Source organism: Melospiza georgiana, chromosome 26 (assembly GCF_028018845.1).
Source record: "Melospiza georgiana isolate bMelGeo1 chromosome 26, bMelGeo1.pri, whole genome shotgun sequence".
Lineage (NCBI taxonomy): Eukaryota > Metazoa > Chordata > Aves > Passeriformes > Passerellidae > Melospiza > Melospiza georgiana.
In genome coordinates this window covers 4979588-4995255 of record NC_080455.1, presented here as the reverse complement: position 1 = coordinate 4995255, position 15668 = coordinate 4979588, and the positions used below count along the sequence as shown (strand labels likewise).

General features: G+C 61.3%; 2 protein-coding genes across 2 annotated transcripts; one reads left to right on the top strand and one right to left on the bottom strand.

The window, feature by feature from the left end:
• Positions 1 to 1373: 1373 nt before the first annotated feature.
• CFD (complement factor D) lies at positions 1374 to 5010 on the bottom strand. The gene is made up of 5 exons (XM_058040893.1): positions 4866 to 5010; positions 4545 to 4698; positions 4167 to 4311; positions 3451 to 3708; positions 1374 to 1769 (listed from the first exon to the last, which is right to left on the bottom strand). Exons 1-5 carry the CDS (start codon positions 4930 to 4932, stop codon positions 1593 to 1595), a joined length of 801 nt encoding a protein of 266 aa, XP_057896876.1. The 5' UTR covers positions 4933 to 5010; the 3' UTR covers positions 1374 to 1592.
• Positions 5011 to 7754: 2744 nt separating this feature from the next.
• On the top strand, positions 7755 to 13340 carry PLPPR3 (phospholipid phosphatase related 3). Its single transcript, XM_058040885.1, has 9 exons — positions 7755 to 7859; positions 8477 to 8582; positions 8728 to 8913; positions 9023 to 9152; positions 9427 to 9622; positions 9698 to 9755; positions 9930 to 10103; positions 10324 to 10449; positions 11909 to 13340. The coding sequence occupies exons 2-9, from the start codon at positions 8508 to 8510 to the stop codon at positions 13043 to 13045; spliced, it is 2082 nt and encodes a 693-aa protein (XP_057896868.1). The 5' UTR covers positions 7755 to 7859; positions 8477 to 8507; the 3' UTR covers positions 13046 to 13340.
• Positions 13341 to 15668: the final 2328 nt, after the last annotated feature.

Sequence of the window (15668 nt, the reverse complement as noted above, 5' to 3'; positions counted from 1 at the left end):
ACACTTGAGCGTGCCAGAGGAGGAGCATTCCTGGTGCAGCCAAAAATCCTTTCACATTTTTGCCCTCCCTTGCCCTCAGCTGCTGCTGCCCCGGGCAGGAAATCACAACCTTGAGGAGCCACCCTGGGGCTGATCTGGGGCTGCTTCTCTCCCACAGCTCCTTCAGCTCTGAGGGGGAAAATCCTGGAGCTTTCTGCTGCTGCATCGCAGCCAGCAATTCCAGGTCCCCACAGAGCATTTAAGAGCCACTCTTAGTACATTCCTTTCCCTCTGGAACCATGATTTCATTATTCTTGAGAAGTGGAGCTGGTGACAGAGTTCATCCCTCGACTCCAGCGAGTGTTTCACTGCACAGAGCTCTAAGAGCTGCACAGACCTCACCCCCTCTCTCTGCTCTGCTGCTAATTAGGAACAATCAAATGGCTAATTAGGAAACTGCACCTTATTAAGGCTCTTTTCCCCTGTAAGTAAAACTCAAACAGGGCCCTCTGTGAGCTCCTCATAGAACAGGTTTGGGGTTATTTAATGTTTGATTGGGAACAGCAGCAGAGCAGGGGGATGGGGACACATTGGTGTCCTCCTCATCTCCCTGCTGATCATGGAGCTTCTGGGATGGGACTGGAAGGGTCTGGCAGGGCTCTAGGGGTGACCAGGGTGTGGTGGAAAGGTGGCTCTGCCCTGTGCTGCCCCCAGCTCCTGGGACAAGAGGATCCCAGTGAGAATCCAGCATGGATCCCACTGTGAGAGCCAGAGCTGCCACTGCCATATCAGCTACAGGCAAATTCTGCTTTCCAATGTTCACACAATGCCCCAAATCTCCATCCTGTTGTGGCCACACTGCAGGATGTGTCCCCTGCTCCCTCCCAAGGCCACACCATCCCTAAGGGCACAACCTCAGCATGTCCCACCTCGTGTCCAGCTCCCCACTGGGGAAGCTCCTGCAGAGACCCCCCCATCTCCCTCCTTGTCCCCACTCCAGCCCAGCAGCTCTGCAGGAATCATCATCATCATCACCATCACCATCATCATCATCATCATCATCATCATCATCATCATCACCATCATCATCATCACCATCACCATCATCATCACCATCACCATCACCATCATCATCACCATCACCATCATCACCACCATCATCATCATCATCATCATCACCATCATCATCATCATCACCATCATCATCATCATCACCATCACCATCATCATCATCATCACCATCACCATCACCATCATCATCATCATCATCATCACCATCATCACCATCACCATCATCACCATCATCATCATCATCACTTTATTGCAGCGGTCGCAGGCAGCGCTCTGAGCACCTTCAGCAAAGCCTCTCAAGGGCCGTGACCCCCAAGTCTCCCCCACCCGGGCCCTGTGCTTTGTGAGTGGGGGACCAGGGACCCCCTCGCTGGGTTCCTCACCCATGCCCTGGCCCAGCCCTCCCTCCCGGCCGGTGGGGACGCGCTGGCAGCGGGGTGGGCAGCGCTGGGAGCCGGCGGCACAGGGCAGGGCAGCACCGGCGGCGCTCTGGCCGCGCTGGCAGCAGCAAGCCTGGCAAGGAGCAGGTGCCCAGGGTGCCCTCAGCGGGTGTCCTCCTCCCCGTGGGCGGCAGAGGCCATGACGCTGTCGATCCAGTCGGCGTAGGGGGCGATGCGGGTGTAGATGGCCGGCTTCTTGTAGTTGCCGCAGACGCGGGAGCCGGCCGTGAGCACTCCCTCGGCCACCCCGCCGCACACCAGCGGCCCGCCGGAGTCTCCCTGCACGGCCAGACCTCATCAGTACGGCCAAGGCTCTGCTAGGACATCCCAGCCTGTTGTGGTGTGCTGTAATGTCCCATTTTGGACTTCCAGGTCACTTCCCCAGGTGTGCCTGTGCCTCTCTCCCTTCCCCCTTGCCCCCATGCTGAGTGAGTCCTGTCAATCAGGCTGAACATTCCAGCAAGGCGTCGTGTGGTTGGTCAAGTTCAAAGGATGCCCCTCAGGCCTGGGGGTCATTGGTCTGTCTGGGTGTCATCTTCCCCTGAGACCCTGCCCCTCTCACCTGGTTGGTGGCTCACCTGTACCTCCCCTCCCCCTGTCCCTGAGCTTAAAAGGTGATCAGACCATGCAGGGGGGGGGGGGGGGGGGATTCTGTTGGAGCAGTTGCTCACGTTCAGACCTCTGTAACCATGGAATAAACCTCTGGACATTAAACCCTCCAGCAGAATCCTCTCCTTTTTCTCTTCACCATCGCCTGAAGCCATTCCTCCTGAGGTAAACGGGGTTCCTAACAAGCCTGGATTTGTTCAGTGCCCAGCTGCAACCACCAGCAAGCCAAGGTATCTCTGGGGTGATACACCGCAGTTGCTGCCTTTGGCCCAGCAGCGAGGGTCAGACCGGCCCAGGCACAATCTAACTGGGAATATTGGGAGCCTTTTTCCAATACCAGCCCATCTCCCACCCCTCGTTCCTTCTTCCTCCAGGCTCCCGTGAGCTGCTCTGCAGTGGATAGCAAGGGGCACCACCCTGGGCATGCTGTGCCCTCCTGCTCCTCAGCTCCTCGCCTCTCCCAGGCTGTGGGCATTGTGCCCACTGCCCCCTCCCAGCCCTGGGTGTGTGGTGCTTTGCAGGTGTCCTTCTTGCAGGAGTCAGTGCACATCATGGTGGGGGTGATGGTGCCAAGGGTTTTGTGTTGTGGGTGATGGTGCCAAGGGTTTGCCAGGACCAAGGGTTTGCTAGAACACTCCAGCACAAGGAGAACCCACCCTGGGCACGCTGTCCCCTCCTGCTCCACAGCCTCTCCCAGCCCCTGGGCATTGTGCCCATTGCCCCCTCCCAGCCCTGTGTGGGTGGTACCTTGCAGGTGTCCTTCCTACGGGAGTTGGTGCTCATCATGTTGGGGGTGATGGTGCCAAGGGTTTGCTTGGAGCAAGGATTTGCCAGGACACCCCAGCACAGGGGGCACCCACCCTGAGCACGCTGTCCCCTCCTGCTCTGCAGGTCCTCGCCTCTCCCAGGCTCTGGGCATTGTGCCCATTGCCCCCTCCCAGCCCTGCGTGAATCCTTACTGAATGTTTGGTACCTTGCAGGTGTCCTTTCTGCGGGAGTCGGTGCCCATCACGTTGGGGGTGATGGTGCCAAGGTTTGCTGGGATACCCCATCACAAGGAGAACCCACCCCATGGATGCCGTACCCTCCTCTCCCACAGCCTCTCTGGGCATTGTGCCCCTCATCCCTGCGTGGATCTATGGGTGGTACCTTGCAGGTGTCCTTCCTACTGGAGTTGGTGCACATCATGTTGGGGGTGATGGTGCCAAGGGTTTGCTTGGAGCAAGGATTTGCCAGGACACCCCAGCACAGGGGGCACCCACCCTGAGCATGCCGTACCCTCCTGTCCCACAGCTTCTCCCAGGCTCTGGGCATTGTGCCCCTCATCCCTGCGTGGATCTATGGGTGGTACCTTGCAGGTGTCCTTCCTGCGGGAGTCGGTGCACATCATCTTGGGGGTGATGGTGCCGTCGTGGCGGGTGCGGTGGTTGCAGACGTCCCTGCTGATCACCGGCCGCTCCAGCTGCTGCAGTCTGTCGGGGCGGGTGCCGCTGTGGTCCGTGGTGCCCCAGCCCGCCACCTCGCACACCGTGTCGGCCGCCACGTCCCTGTCCTCCCGCTGGAAGGGCAGCACCCGCACGTCCGTGTTCAGCTCCGCTTCCTCCTCCAGCTGCCGCAAAACCACAGGGGGAGCCGGGTCACAAGGGAAGGTCACACTCACTTGGGTGTAAGTACACGGTGAGCCCAGCCCTGACACTGAAACCACCCTCAGGGCTTTGCCTCCTCATTGTCAGGAGAGTGGCATTGTTGCAGCCTGGCCCTTGGGTTAAAAATCAAAGACATCAGATAAAATTCTTAAAGTAATCTGGAGGAGACCCTACAGCAACTCCTTTACAGCCCAGTTCTGTGGGTCTGGCCCTGCTTGGAGCCCCAGGATGCAGCCAGAGAGCAGAGCTGGAGCTCTGAGGAGGATGGAGGCATTTGGTCACAGCTGGGGGAAGCAGGGATGCTCCTGTGGGAAAGGGAGGGATGGCCCAGCCTGACCCTGAGGATTTCCTCCACTGTAGAACAGTGGGATTTGCAGCAATGGGGCTGTGCCCGGTGGGGAGGAGGGTGCCACCAGCCCACCTGGAGCAGGAGCAGGTCATCCTTGTTGTTGTGGATGTTGCTGCCGGGGTGGGGGAACTGGGCACGCACTCGGTACAGGCGTTTGTGGGGCTCGGGCTGCGTCAGCGAGTGGGCACCCAGCAGCACCTGGAAGAGTTTGCCATCCCTGGAAGAGATCAGAGCGTGGGACAAACAAATGGGGGTGTCATTGCCACCAGCCATGGAAATGGGGTGCTGTTGGGGGGTTGCAGAGCCCATCAGGGAGCTCCAGGAGGCCCCACAGCCCTCTGTGCAGGTGGGAGCTGAGTCCCACACTCTGACCCTGGGGTCCCACAGTGGGATTTGCCCTGAGCCCAGCAGCCCCCCCAGCCCCACACCGACCCCCCCAGGCACACTCACGTCTCCTCCATGCAGTGGGCAGCGCTCAGCACCCACTGCCGGGCGATGAGGAAGCCCCCGCAGACGTGCTGCCCGTCCAGCTGCAGCGAGGCCATGTAGGGCTTCAGGTGGGGCTTGGCTTCAGAGCCCCTCAGGATCCGTCCCCGGGGCTGCCCTGCGGAGAGAGGCCAGGGGAACAGGGCAGTGCCACTCCTGTGGTTCCCTCCCAAACCCCCAGACCCCTCCTTGTGGGCTGCACCAGCACCTGGCTGCAGGAATTGGGGGGCTGAGCAGGGACCCCCGTGCTGTGTCACTGCCCTGGGGTGTGGGGGGAGCGCTCACCATCCACCGGGGCCCAGAGGAGCAGCAGCAGAGCGAGGATGAGGATGGCAGCAGGGTTTGGCCCCATGGCTGCAGAGCTGGTGATGCCCAAAACCCACCCCGGGGTTTTGGGGTGCAGGGAGGACGCTGCTCACCCGGGGCTGGGGCTGGGACTCGCTTTTATGTCCAGTTTGGGGCAGGAAAAGGGGGGGAGGAGGGAGCGGGGGGGTTTCCGCAGCGTGGGCTGAATGTTTTGAAATATTCAGCTTATAAAAGGGGTCAAGAGTTCCCGGCACAAACAGCGCGGGAGGAGGAAACAGCCCGGCCCAGCTGCCGGCCCTGGCACCGGCCGCCGGGGATTTCTGCAGGGTTTAAAAACGCTGGAAAAGTTCAGGCTTTTGGCAAAAGAGGAATACGGAAAATTCAATCCCAGCCCTCCCCGTTCGGATGGGGGGCCGGTCCCTGGTGGGCGCTGCGTGCCCAGGGATGCAAACCCGACCGGTCACCCATGGCATCCCCCATCACACGCGGGGCTCTGCGGGGTGGTGGCAGCCGCAGGGGCGCTGTCCGGGGTGCCGGGGGCCGCGGCTGCCCCGCTCCCCGCTGCCTTTCCCCCCGGTGCCGCTGAGCGGAGCCCCCGCCCCGGCTCCCGCCCGGAGCCCCATCCCGGGCCCGGCCCCGGAGCTGCTGGGGAAGATGGAACGGGAAAAGCCTGATAAATATTATTGTCTGGCAAAAGATTCTGAGAGTATGGAAACTATAAGCGAGATGGAAATGAAAGCAAGCTTTGAGATCCCTCAGTTACTGAATGAGAAAACAATGGTGTGGCCACTGAAGGTGATCCCCTTTTGATGGAACAACACCCTCTGCTTGCAGACAGGCCCAAGGGTCAGAGCAGACTCTGCCAGCCTGGCAGAAGGGGCCCAAAGAGGAGTTTTTAGGGTTTAAAATGTAACACAGTGTGGTAATGTAGTGATTCTTATAGGCTGTATGGAAATGCTATAGGATTTGTGTATTGTACTAGATTGGTCAGTAAGAATCAGAATATTCAACACGGAAGAAGATTTATTGTATTGGAACGGGAACCTCCCTCTCTTACGCCTTTTACTCTCTCACCCTCTCATCCTCTCTCCCCCTCTCTCCTCTCGGGCCTGCTCTGAGCTGTGCCTGGCAGCTCCCAGCAGGGCCCTGCACCCCGGCCCTTTGCAATAAACCCCAAATTCCACGCCCTGGCTGCAGAGATTTCTCATCTCTGTCCATCCCAACCATCCTACCCCCCGACACTCCTAACACGGAGCCTCTCACAGCTCCTCCAGACCCCACTGCTTTCCCACCTTGCTGGGATGGCCACCGTGGCTACCAAGAGCAGGGTCTGGCTGAGCAGGGCTCCAGGGGACACCCATCCTCTCCTTCTTTCCCTGCTCCACCAGCTTTTACAAGCCCACATTCCCTTTGTCCGGCTGCTCAGACCCCCCCCATCCCCTCGATTTCTGACCCCCCCATCCCCCAGGGCAGTGGTCAGCAAGTGGCCAGACACATGGGCAGGGAGATCCCTGGAGGCTCAGGTGTTGGTCTGTCCCTCAGGTGTCCCTCAGGTGTCGCTCTGTCCCTCAGGTGTCTCTCAGGTGTCCCTCTGTCCCTCAGGTGTCCCTCAGGTGTCCCTCTGTCCCTCAGGGGTCCCTCTGTCCCTCAGGTGTCTCTCAGGTGTCCCTCTGTCCCTCAGGTGTCCCTCAGGTGTCCCTCTGTCCCTCAGGGGTCCCTCTGTCCCTCAGGTGTCCCTCAGGTGTCGCTCTGTCCCTCAGGTGTCTCTCAGGTGTCCCTCTGTCCCTCAGCTGCCCCCTCTGCAGTGGTGGCTCCCCCTCCCCGCTGTCCCCACGCTGGGCAGGGGTCGGAGCAGGGTGGGGGCGTTGTGGGGAGGGGGCTGAGCCCGGCTCAAATCCGGGATTTTCCGCAGCTTAATCGCGGCTTGCAGGGATTCGGGATTTCCGTGTTAAATACGCCGGGAGATTTCTGCACACTTTGGGCCAAAAATGGAATGAGGGCACCGTGAGGAGGCCCCAGGATGGTAGAGGGTGGTTGGGGGGAATAAGTGAGTGTGGGGGTGCAGGGAATGGGGTACAGGGTGGGATATGGGGTAGGGCACAGATGGGATCCTCTGCAGGGTGAGGATGGGGCTGGGGGCTGCTGCCTCTGCCAGGAGGGGCTGGGAGCCTCCAGACAGCAAAGGGAGCTGCACCCACCTCCCTCCCCAGGCCCAAATCTGGGAGACACGAGGCTCCTGCTTGAGAGTGGCTCCTGACATTGTCCCCGGGGCTGTTTGTGAGCTTGGGGCCAGGAATCCTTCCCTGAAACGCTCGGGTGCCACGGGCAGGGCGAGCACTCCCGGCCCAGAGAGCCCAGGGAGGCTGGCAGAGCTCTGGGGTGGTGAATTTTGGGGTTAAATCTCATCCCTCCGTGGTTTTGGGGTCACATCTCACCCCGTGGTGTGGCACCACCCCTCGGATCCCCCCAAGCCAATGCAGGGGAGGGGGCTCTGCCTGCCAGGAGGGGCCTTGGGGCAGGGGGCACAGGGAGATAAAGGTTGATCCGGGGGCTGGAGATGGGTTAGGGGCAGCCCCGGGACCCCCCGGTTCCTGGCACGGCGCGGAGCGAGGTCGCTCCCGCTGCTGTGCTCGGCCCCGCCCGCCCTTTGTCTCTCCTCCTTCTCCCCACCGACCTCCCGACCCCCCCCAGGCCCCCCCCAGACCCCATCCCTGCACCGGCGGGGGCTCCAAGGGGGCTCCAAGGGGGCTCGGCGCCCCGGGAGGGGCCGGGGGCTGCGGGGCGGAGCGGGGGGCGGCGGGCGAGGCAGGAGGAGGAGGAGGAGGAGGAGGAGGAGGAGGAGGAGGAGGCGGCGGGGGCGGAGGAAGCCGCCGCTCCCCGCGCTCCGCCGAGGCAGGAGCATCCCGGATCGCGGGGACACCGGGACATCCCCCCCATCCCCGGCCGCCGCCGAGCCCCGGGGCCGCCGCCGAGGTGAGTGGGACACAAAGGCGCCGCTGCTCCTCCTCCTCCTGCCCCGACACCCCCTCCCCATCCTCCCATCCCCGACCCCCGCCCGCGGCTGCGGCACCGGCCGTGCCAAGGGGAGGTTCCCGCTGCGCCCCCGCCCTCCCGGTGATGCCCCCGGTAAATCCCCCGGTATTTCACCCCCCACCCCCCGCCATCACCCCTTTCATTGCCCCTCGTCGCTGCATCCCCGTTATCCTCCCCCCTCGTTTCGGTGCAGTCTCGTGGGGTTGGGCCGGGAGGGTTCGGGGAGCCCCGGCCCGGCTCTGCGGGCACACCCCCCTCTGCACGCCCTCCGCATCCAGCCTGTCGCGGGGGTGACCGCCTGTCGCGACAGAGCCTCCGCCCCACCTGTTGTTGTCACAGCCCCTGGCTCGGCTGGGCACCCCCGCGGCGCTGGGGGCACCCCCAGTTCCAGCCTGGTGAGGGGGGCACTGCTGTGACCTGGGGGTGACCAGGAGGGACAGGGGGTGTCCCTGCAGGCTCGGGGGGTGGCTCGGGGGGGGCTCATCCTCCTCCAGGGACTTGGAGGGGTGACCAGTGGTGACCGTGCCTGCCATGTGGTGACATTGGTGCCCCCACAGCCCGGTGGGACTCCTGTGCCTGCCCAGGACCATGATCCCCCCGAAGGAGAAAACCCGCGCCCCCAAGGACAGCATGACGCTCCTGCCCTGCTTCTACTTCGTGGAGGTGGGTGTGGGGAGAGTGGGCACGGCCTGGGGGCTGTGCAGGGGCTCCGTCCCAGTCCCTGGCACAGTGGTTTGGGTTCTGTGCCCCGTTCTGTGTGGTGCCATCGCTCTGGGGGTCGTTGGTCCCCACTCTGTGCCCTCCCCAGCTGCCCATCGTGGCCTCCTCCGTGGTGACGCTCTATTTCCTGGAGCTCACGGACCTCTTCAAGCCGGCCAAGGTGGGCTTCCAGTGCCATGACCGAGCTCTCTCCATGCCCTACGTGGAGACCAACGAGGAGCTCATCCCGCTGCTGATGCTGCTCAGCCTGGCCTTCGCCGCGCCCGCCGCCTCGGTGCGTCCGGGTTTGTCCCAGTGGGGATTGGGGTGCTCCTGGTGCCTGGCAGTGCCCAGCATCCATCAGGGGGGCTCTGCCAACAACCCCGCCCTGGGTTCCTTCCCAGATCATGGTCGGGGAGGGCATGGTGTACTGCCTGCAGTCCCGGCTGAAGGGTCGTGCTGGTGCAGAGGGCAGCATCAACGCCGGCGGCTGCAACTTCAACTCCTTCCTGCGCCGCACCGTCAGGTTTGTGGGTACGTTGTGCCACGGCCTGGGCAGGATCTGGGGGCTGGAAGAGATGTGGGGCCACCCTGGCTGTGATAATGGCCCCAGACCCTGGACACTGCCCCGGACCCATCCCAGTGGGTGCTCCAGGGCTGGGTGAGTCCTGGCAGCCCCACTGTCCCCATCCCAGTGGGTGCTCCAGGGCTGGGTGAGTCCTGGCTGCCCCACTCTCCCCATCCCAGTGAGTGCTCCAGAGCTGGGTGAGCCCTGGCTGCCCCACTGTCCCGTTCCTGCCACCCCCAGGTGTCCACGTGTTCGGGCTCTGTGCCACAGCCCTGGTGACAGACGTCATCCAGCTGGCCACAGGCTACCACGCTCCCTTCTTCCTGACTGTGTGCAAGCCCAACTACACCCTGCTGGGCACCCCCTGTGATGCCAACCCCTACATCACCCAGGACATCTGCTCAGGCACCGACAAGCACGCCATCCTCTCTGCCAGGTACGTACCAGGGGAGCCCTGTGTGGCACTGCCAGCCCTCCTGCCCTATCCCAACCACGTCCCTTCTCCCTGCAGGAAGACCTTCCCATCCCAGCACGCCACACTCTCGGCTTTTGCTGCTGTCTATGTGTCGGTGAGTTCCCAGCACTGCTTGGCACAAGTCCCATGACATGGGCATGTCCCTCTCTTGTTGGCACAGACAAGCTCTGCCCAATATTCTGTGCCCATGCTGGGTGTGTGCAGGCACCTGCAGCTCCACACGCACCCAAGAGCTCTGTGCATGACTAACAGCCTGTTCCTGCCCCAGATGTATTTCAACTCCATCATCTCGGACAGCACCAAGCTCCTCAAGCCCATCCTGGTCTTTGCCTTTGCCATTGCTGCTGGCATCTGTGGCCTGACCCAGATCACCCAGTACCGCAGCCACCCCGCTGATGTCTACGTGGGCTTCCTGATTGGCGCTGGCATTGCTGCCTACCTGGTGGGTGCTGGTCCTGCCCGTGCCCAGGGAGGGGCTGGGGGATGCTGTGGGGCTGTTTGACTCCTCGCTCTCCAGAGCAGCTGTGCCCATGTCATCCCTGGAAGTGTTCAAGGCTGGACAGGGCTTGGAGCAACCTCATCTAGCGGCAGGGACTAGATGACCTTTAAAAGTCCTTCCCAACACAAACCATTCTAGGATTTTCTGGTTCTCCTTCCCACAGGCTTTCCATGCTGTTGGCAATTTCCGTGCCCCAACAGAGCGGGTCCAAGCCCAGGCACCGGCCAAGGACGCGCTGCGGGCGCTGACACAGCGGGGCCACGATTCTGTCTACCACCAGAACAAATCTGTGAGTGCTGTCGTTGTAATGCAAAGTTCAATTGTCATTACATTGCAAAGGCTCCATATTGCTGGAGTTTTGTGCCTCCTTGATGTTTCTTGTAGGCATCTCCTCTAGGCACCGACTCTTCCTTGTCCTCTGATTCTTCCTTGTCCTCGCAGTAGCCAACTGTGTGTCAGTGTTCACAGGGGTCTCAGGGTGAGGGAAGAGATGAGGATCTGACTCCATGTTTCAGAAGGCTTGATTTATTATTTTGTGATATATATTACATTAAAACTATACTAAAAGAATAGAAGAAAGGATTTAATCACAGGGCTAGCTAAGAATAGAGTAAGAAGGAATGATAACAAAAACTTCTGTCTCAGACAGAGAATCCAAGCCAGCCGACTGTGATTGGCCATTAATTAAAAACAACCAACCGGGCCAATCAAAGATCCACCCATTGCATTAACAGCAGATAATCATTGTTTACATTTTGTTCCTGAGGCCTCTCAGCTTCTCAGGAGGAAAAATCCTAAGGAAAGGATTTTTCATAAAAGATGTCTGCGACACACCTGACTCCAGATCCCTCAACCAACCAATCTACTCTTTTATAACACTCTTCTTATTGCCTACAGGTGTGGCCTGTTAAAATGAGGCCCGCTCCTAATCTTAAGTAATTGGTTCAGCTGCAACTCTTTAGGGGATAAGATTACATTCTATACCACCTTCATTTACCCATACTGTGTCTTGGTTTGGAAAGACAGGACTCTGCTAAAGAAGGCAGGAGCCTCCCCTGAAATGGATAATGTAAACCCTCCCCACCCCTCTGAATTGCTGTAAATTTTAAATTAAGGGGCTCTCAGGCAAAAATATGGGAGCAAGAAATAACAGTTCTTTAATAGGAAAAATTAAAAAAAAAAGAGGATAAAATAAACAATGCAGTACAGTAGAACAACACTGACAGAGTCAGAACACAACCTGACACCCTGTGGGTCAGGGTGTTGGTGGCAGTCCCACTGGAATTGTGGTTCAGCCCTCCTGCAGTGTCAGGGGTGGTTCTGTTGGAGCAAAGGGGGATCTGTAGGGAAGGATGTATTCTTCCTCTGAAGATTCAGTGGGAGAAGAGACAGCTCCTGTTCCTCTGGGGAATCCAGTGGAGAAAGCCATGCTGGCGTCTCAAAAACCTCTGGATTATATCTGGGTAGGAATGCTTGGCTGGTGTTCCAGAATCTCCAGATTATATCCAGGTAGGAATGCTTGGCTCCTCCCTCTGGGCTCACATCTCCCAATGGGATGCTGTAGTTCTTATCAGCCATGCAGTGACATTCAATAGCTGTTATCAGCAGATGTCCCCTCCTGAGGGAGGTGTGGTCACTCAAAGAGAGAGGTAAGGCAAACTGCCCACTTGACAAAAAATAATCTGCCATACAGATGTTAACAGAAAACACCTTGTCTTGCAATCTGGAACAACTGCATCCCCCTCCAGGTGAGCACCGACGAGCTGAACCCGCAGGCGCGCCTGGAGGAAGCGGCACGGCCGGTGCCGCGCGAGAAGAACTCCCTGGGCAGCCTGAAACGGGCCAGCGTGGACGTGGACCTGCTGGCCCCACGCAGCCCCATGGGCAAGGAGAACATGGTGACCTTCAGCAACACCCTGCCCCGCGTCAACACGCCCTCCATGGACGACCCCGCGCGGCGCCACATGACCATCCACGTCCCCGTGGACGCCTCGCGCTCCAAGCAGCTCATCACCGAGTGGAAGCAGAAGTCGCTGGAGGGTCGCAGCATGACGCTGGCCGAGGAGGCGGCGCAGGGCCGGGCTGTGGGGGAGCCCGGAGAGGAGGTGCCCCCATCTCTGTACCCCACGGTGCAGGCACGCTCTGCTGAACGGGCGGCCATGGGGCCCCGTGTGCTGATCCAGCCCCGGCCGGGCGCCTCGCAGCTGGTGCACATCCCCGAGGAGAGCCAGGCGGGCGCTGGGGCCGCAGCCGGCAGCGGGGCGGCCGTCAGGGCCAAGTGGGTGATGGTGGCAGAGAAGGGGGGAGCGCAGAGGGTGGCCAACCCGCCGCGCCTGATGCAGGTCATCGCCATGTCCAAGCAGCAGAGTCTTGTCTCCGTCACACCCAAGCACTCGGAGACGTCCTCGTCCTCCACCAGCTCTGACTCCTCGCAGTACCGCTCGCCCTCGGAGCGCGACAGCTCCAGCATCATCACCATCGACGCCCACGCCCCTCACCACCCCGTTGTCCACCTCTCCGCTGGCAACGGGCCCTGGGAGTGGAAATCGGGGCCGAAGGGGCCGGAGGGGTCAGACACCTACGAGCTGGGTGAGGTGGGGAAGGATTTCCACGGCTTCCGCCCGGCCAAGAGCGCCGGCGTCTCGCCTGGCTCCTCTGTCAGCGACATGGAGCAGGACGAGCCGCGCTACGGCAGCCTGGCCGCCATCCCGGGGGCAGCAGGGGGTGGTGGGGAGCGGGTGGAAGCCCCCCCTGAGGGGCTGCTGGCCACAGCCAGCCGTGACTCCACGCTGAGGAGGAAGCCGGCCGAGCGGGACGGGCCAGGGGACAGCGAGGTGGACCTGTACTACAAGAAGATGCAGGCAGGCCGCAGGTTTAAGGACTGAGCCCCGGTGCCCCACGCCCCTGTTCTGATTTGGGGGGCTCTGTGATGCTGGGGTGCCTCTGCAGGGGATGGCAGGACGGGGCTGGATTTGCTCTGGACCAGCACGGCCACGCTGGTGACATCTGTGGGACCCCCAGCACGGGACCCTGCTCCTGCTCGGGCAGCTGGTGGGGCTCTGTCCCCCCACAGGCTGTGGGGCTGGGCAGCTCCAAGCACTTTTTGACTTTGTTTTTCTCTCTAACACTGGTGCTGACATTTCCGAGGGGTTATTTTATTCCAGCTCTGGAAGAGGATGTCTGAAGGGGGGCGGGGAGGGACAAATGGTGCTGAAGGGCTTTGGGGGGGAATAGATTAAGGGGTTTAACAGGGGGACGAGGCTGCTGTGGGGCAGCAGGCCCTAGCTCATGTGGGGGTTTGTGGGTGCTGGGGGTCCTGTGACACCCTCCCATCCCGGTTTATTTGAGGGAGCCTGAGGGTGGACAGACTGGGAAGGGGGGTCTGCCCAGTGCTGTGGCTCTGGGTGTGAGAGGCTGTAAATAGTGCAGGGACTGGAGGAGAGGGGGATTTTGGGGTGGGGGATGCAGTGGGGGCTGAGCTCTGTCCCAGTAGGGTTGCAGCTGAGGTTTAGGGGGAACAGGGACAGGGAGGGGATCTCCAGGCTGCGAATGTCGGGCAACAGCTGGAGCTGCTGTGGTTTGAAAAGCAAATAAACACGTGGATGTTGCCTGGCTGGGTTATTTTGGCAGGTGGGGGTTGCAGCTGAATCCCACGACTGGGTTTGGGGGGCAGGACCGGGGCTCTGTGGGAGTTCCCAGCCCCGGGGAGCAGCGCTGGGGCAGCCGTGTCCCCCCCCCCCTCCAACAGGACACTGTGCCGATGGCACCAAACTGCCACTGCCAATTGGATTAACAGTGGATATCCCAAAGCCTTTGCCTTGCAAACATATGGATTATCCACATAACCCTGACTCGGTGCTGGAAAAGCCACCCGGGATTAGCAGCAGGATTGTGGCAGCAGCTCGTGGGGTGGGGTGGGGTGGGGTGGGAGATGAGGGGTCCCACTCCATCCAAGCAGCACGAGGGGCCTGGGGCTGCTCCATCCATCCAGCCGTGGTGACCGGCAGAGGTGACCGGCAGAGGTGACCCGGAGCCGCTGGCCAAGGTCGCCGGCATTGAGGCCGCGCTCCGGCGGTGCCGGGCGGGGGTCGGGGCGGTGCGGGGGCTCCCAGCCCCGCGGCCCCGCGTCGCCCCCGCGCTCACGGCTCATTGCGGTGCCGATGGCGTCACACGCCGCTCCCCGCCGCCTCTGACCCAGCGGTTTCCATGGCAACTGGCAGACCCGCATCGCTCCCGCAGTCTCGGGCAATCCCCCCCCCCCCCCCCGGCCCCGACCGGCCTTGGGGAGCCCCCCCCTCCCCAAAGAGCCGCTGCTGCACCGCGGGGTCGGCAGGGACCATCCTCATCCTCATCCTCATCCTCATCGTCCTCCCCCGCCCAGGCCTGCAGCAGGAGGGGCTGCCAGCCCCCACTCATCAGCTCCAGCCCGGACTCTGCCTCGGCAGCACTCGTGTCCCTTTTCCCTTGGGGACACCCTCTCCCCGGAGTCCCCGCGTGTCCCCCGAGGCAGGGCCCGCCTTTGTGACACACAAAGGGCTCAGCTCCACTCCCGGCCCCGCCCCGGGGCTCCCTTAATGATTTGGGATTCCCGAATCGCTCCTCGAATTGGGGTGAGTGGTTTGGGGTTCCAGCTCATTCCCTTTCCGCACCCCGCAGGGCTGGGGGCGTGGGGAGGGCCGGGCTTTGGGGTGCTCCTTCCTCAAGGCTGGGCTTTAGGGCCGAGCTTTGGGGCGCTCAGCCTGCAGGCAGTGCCTTCCCCCGGCTCCGGGCAGGGGCTGGAAGAGCCCTTTGGGGCAGAGTCCACGATTTTTCCCGTTAAAGGAAGCAGTTTTTCAGAGCCAGCTCCTGACACGGCTCTGCTGTGCCGAGGGTTCTGCCGTGGGAAGGGACAGGACACAACCCCCTCAAAGCCACCGCTGTTCCCATGGGGACCCCGACCATCGCTGCCACCCCGGTGGGATCCTTCACCCACCCCAGCAGCCGAGCGGTGTCCGAGGGGCCAGGGAAGGGCTCAGGGATGCCCGCGGTGGTTGCAAAGCCTGGGCTGGGCCCCAGAGAACTCAGGGAAGCAACGCTGGAGTGATGACCCTGGGCCCGGCTCTCACAGGCAGCTGTTACAAATCCCATCAGCCTTTCAAGGAACAACAGAAGCCCCTTTGAGCAGCCCCCGGCTCCCGCAGGACCCCCTCGGTAACCCTGGAGGCACAGGGCTGTGCAAACGCCTGTGGAATATTCTGGAGCCTAATGGCAGCTCAGCCCAGAGGGATGGGCCCAGCAGAGCCACAACAGCAGCTCCAGGTGGGGATTGTGTCCCCACGGTGACTTTGGGACAGGAGTTTGAGCTGAGCTGAATGTACAGAACCAGATCCTGAGGGAGGGCATGGAGACATGGGCATTGCAACTCATCCCACAGGATGGAGAATGCCACATCCAGCCCCCACAGCTACAGCACAGGACTACAGAGAGGAGGGTTTGACTCAAAAGTGGGTTATTTTTCATGGATATTAG

Excerpts from the sequence above, each read along its gene's own strand:
- CFD (XM_058040893.1), bottom strand. The coding sequence starts at position 4,932 with ATGGGGCCAAACCCTGCTGCCATCCTCATCCTCGCTCTGCTGCTGCTC. Across the intron at positions 4,312-4,544 it reads GCCCACTGCATGGAGGAGAC|GGATGGCAAACTCTTCCAGG; the intron begins GTGAGTGTGCCT and ends GATCTCTTCCAG. Across the intron at positions 3,709-4,166 it reads ATGACCTGCTCCTGCTCCAG|CTGGAGGAGGAAGCGGAGCT; the intron begins GTGGGCTGGTGG and ends GTTTTGCGGCAG.
- PLPPR3 (XM_058040885.1), top strand. The coding sequence starts at position 8,508 with ATGATCCCCCCGAAGGAGAAAACCCGCGCCCCCAAGGACAGCATGACG. Across the intron at positions 9,153-9,426 it reads CCGCACCGTCAGGTTTGTGG|GTGTCCACGTGTTCGGGCTC; the intron begins GTACGTTGTGCC and ends TGCCACCCCCAG. Across the intron at positions 10,104-10,323 it reads CTGGCATTGCTGCCTACCTG|GCTTTCCATGCTGTTGGCAA; the intron begins GTGGGTGCTGGT and ends TCCTTCCCACAG.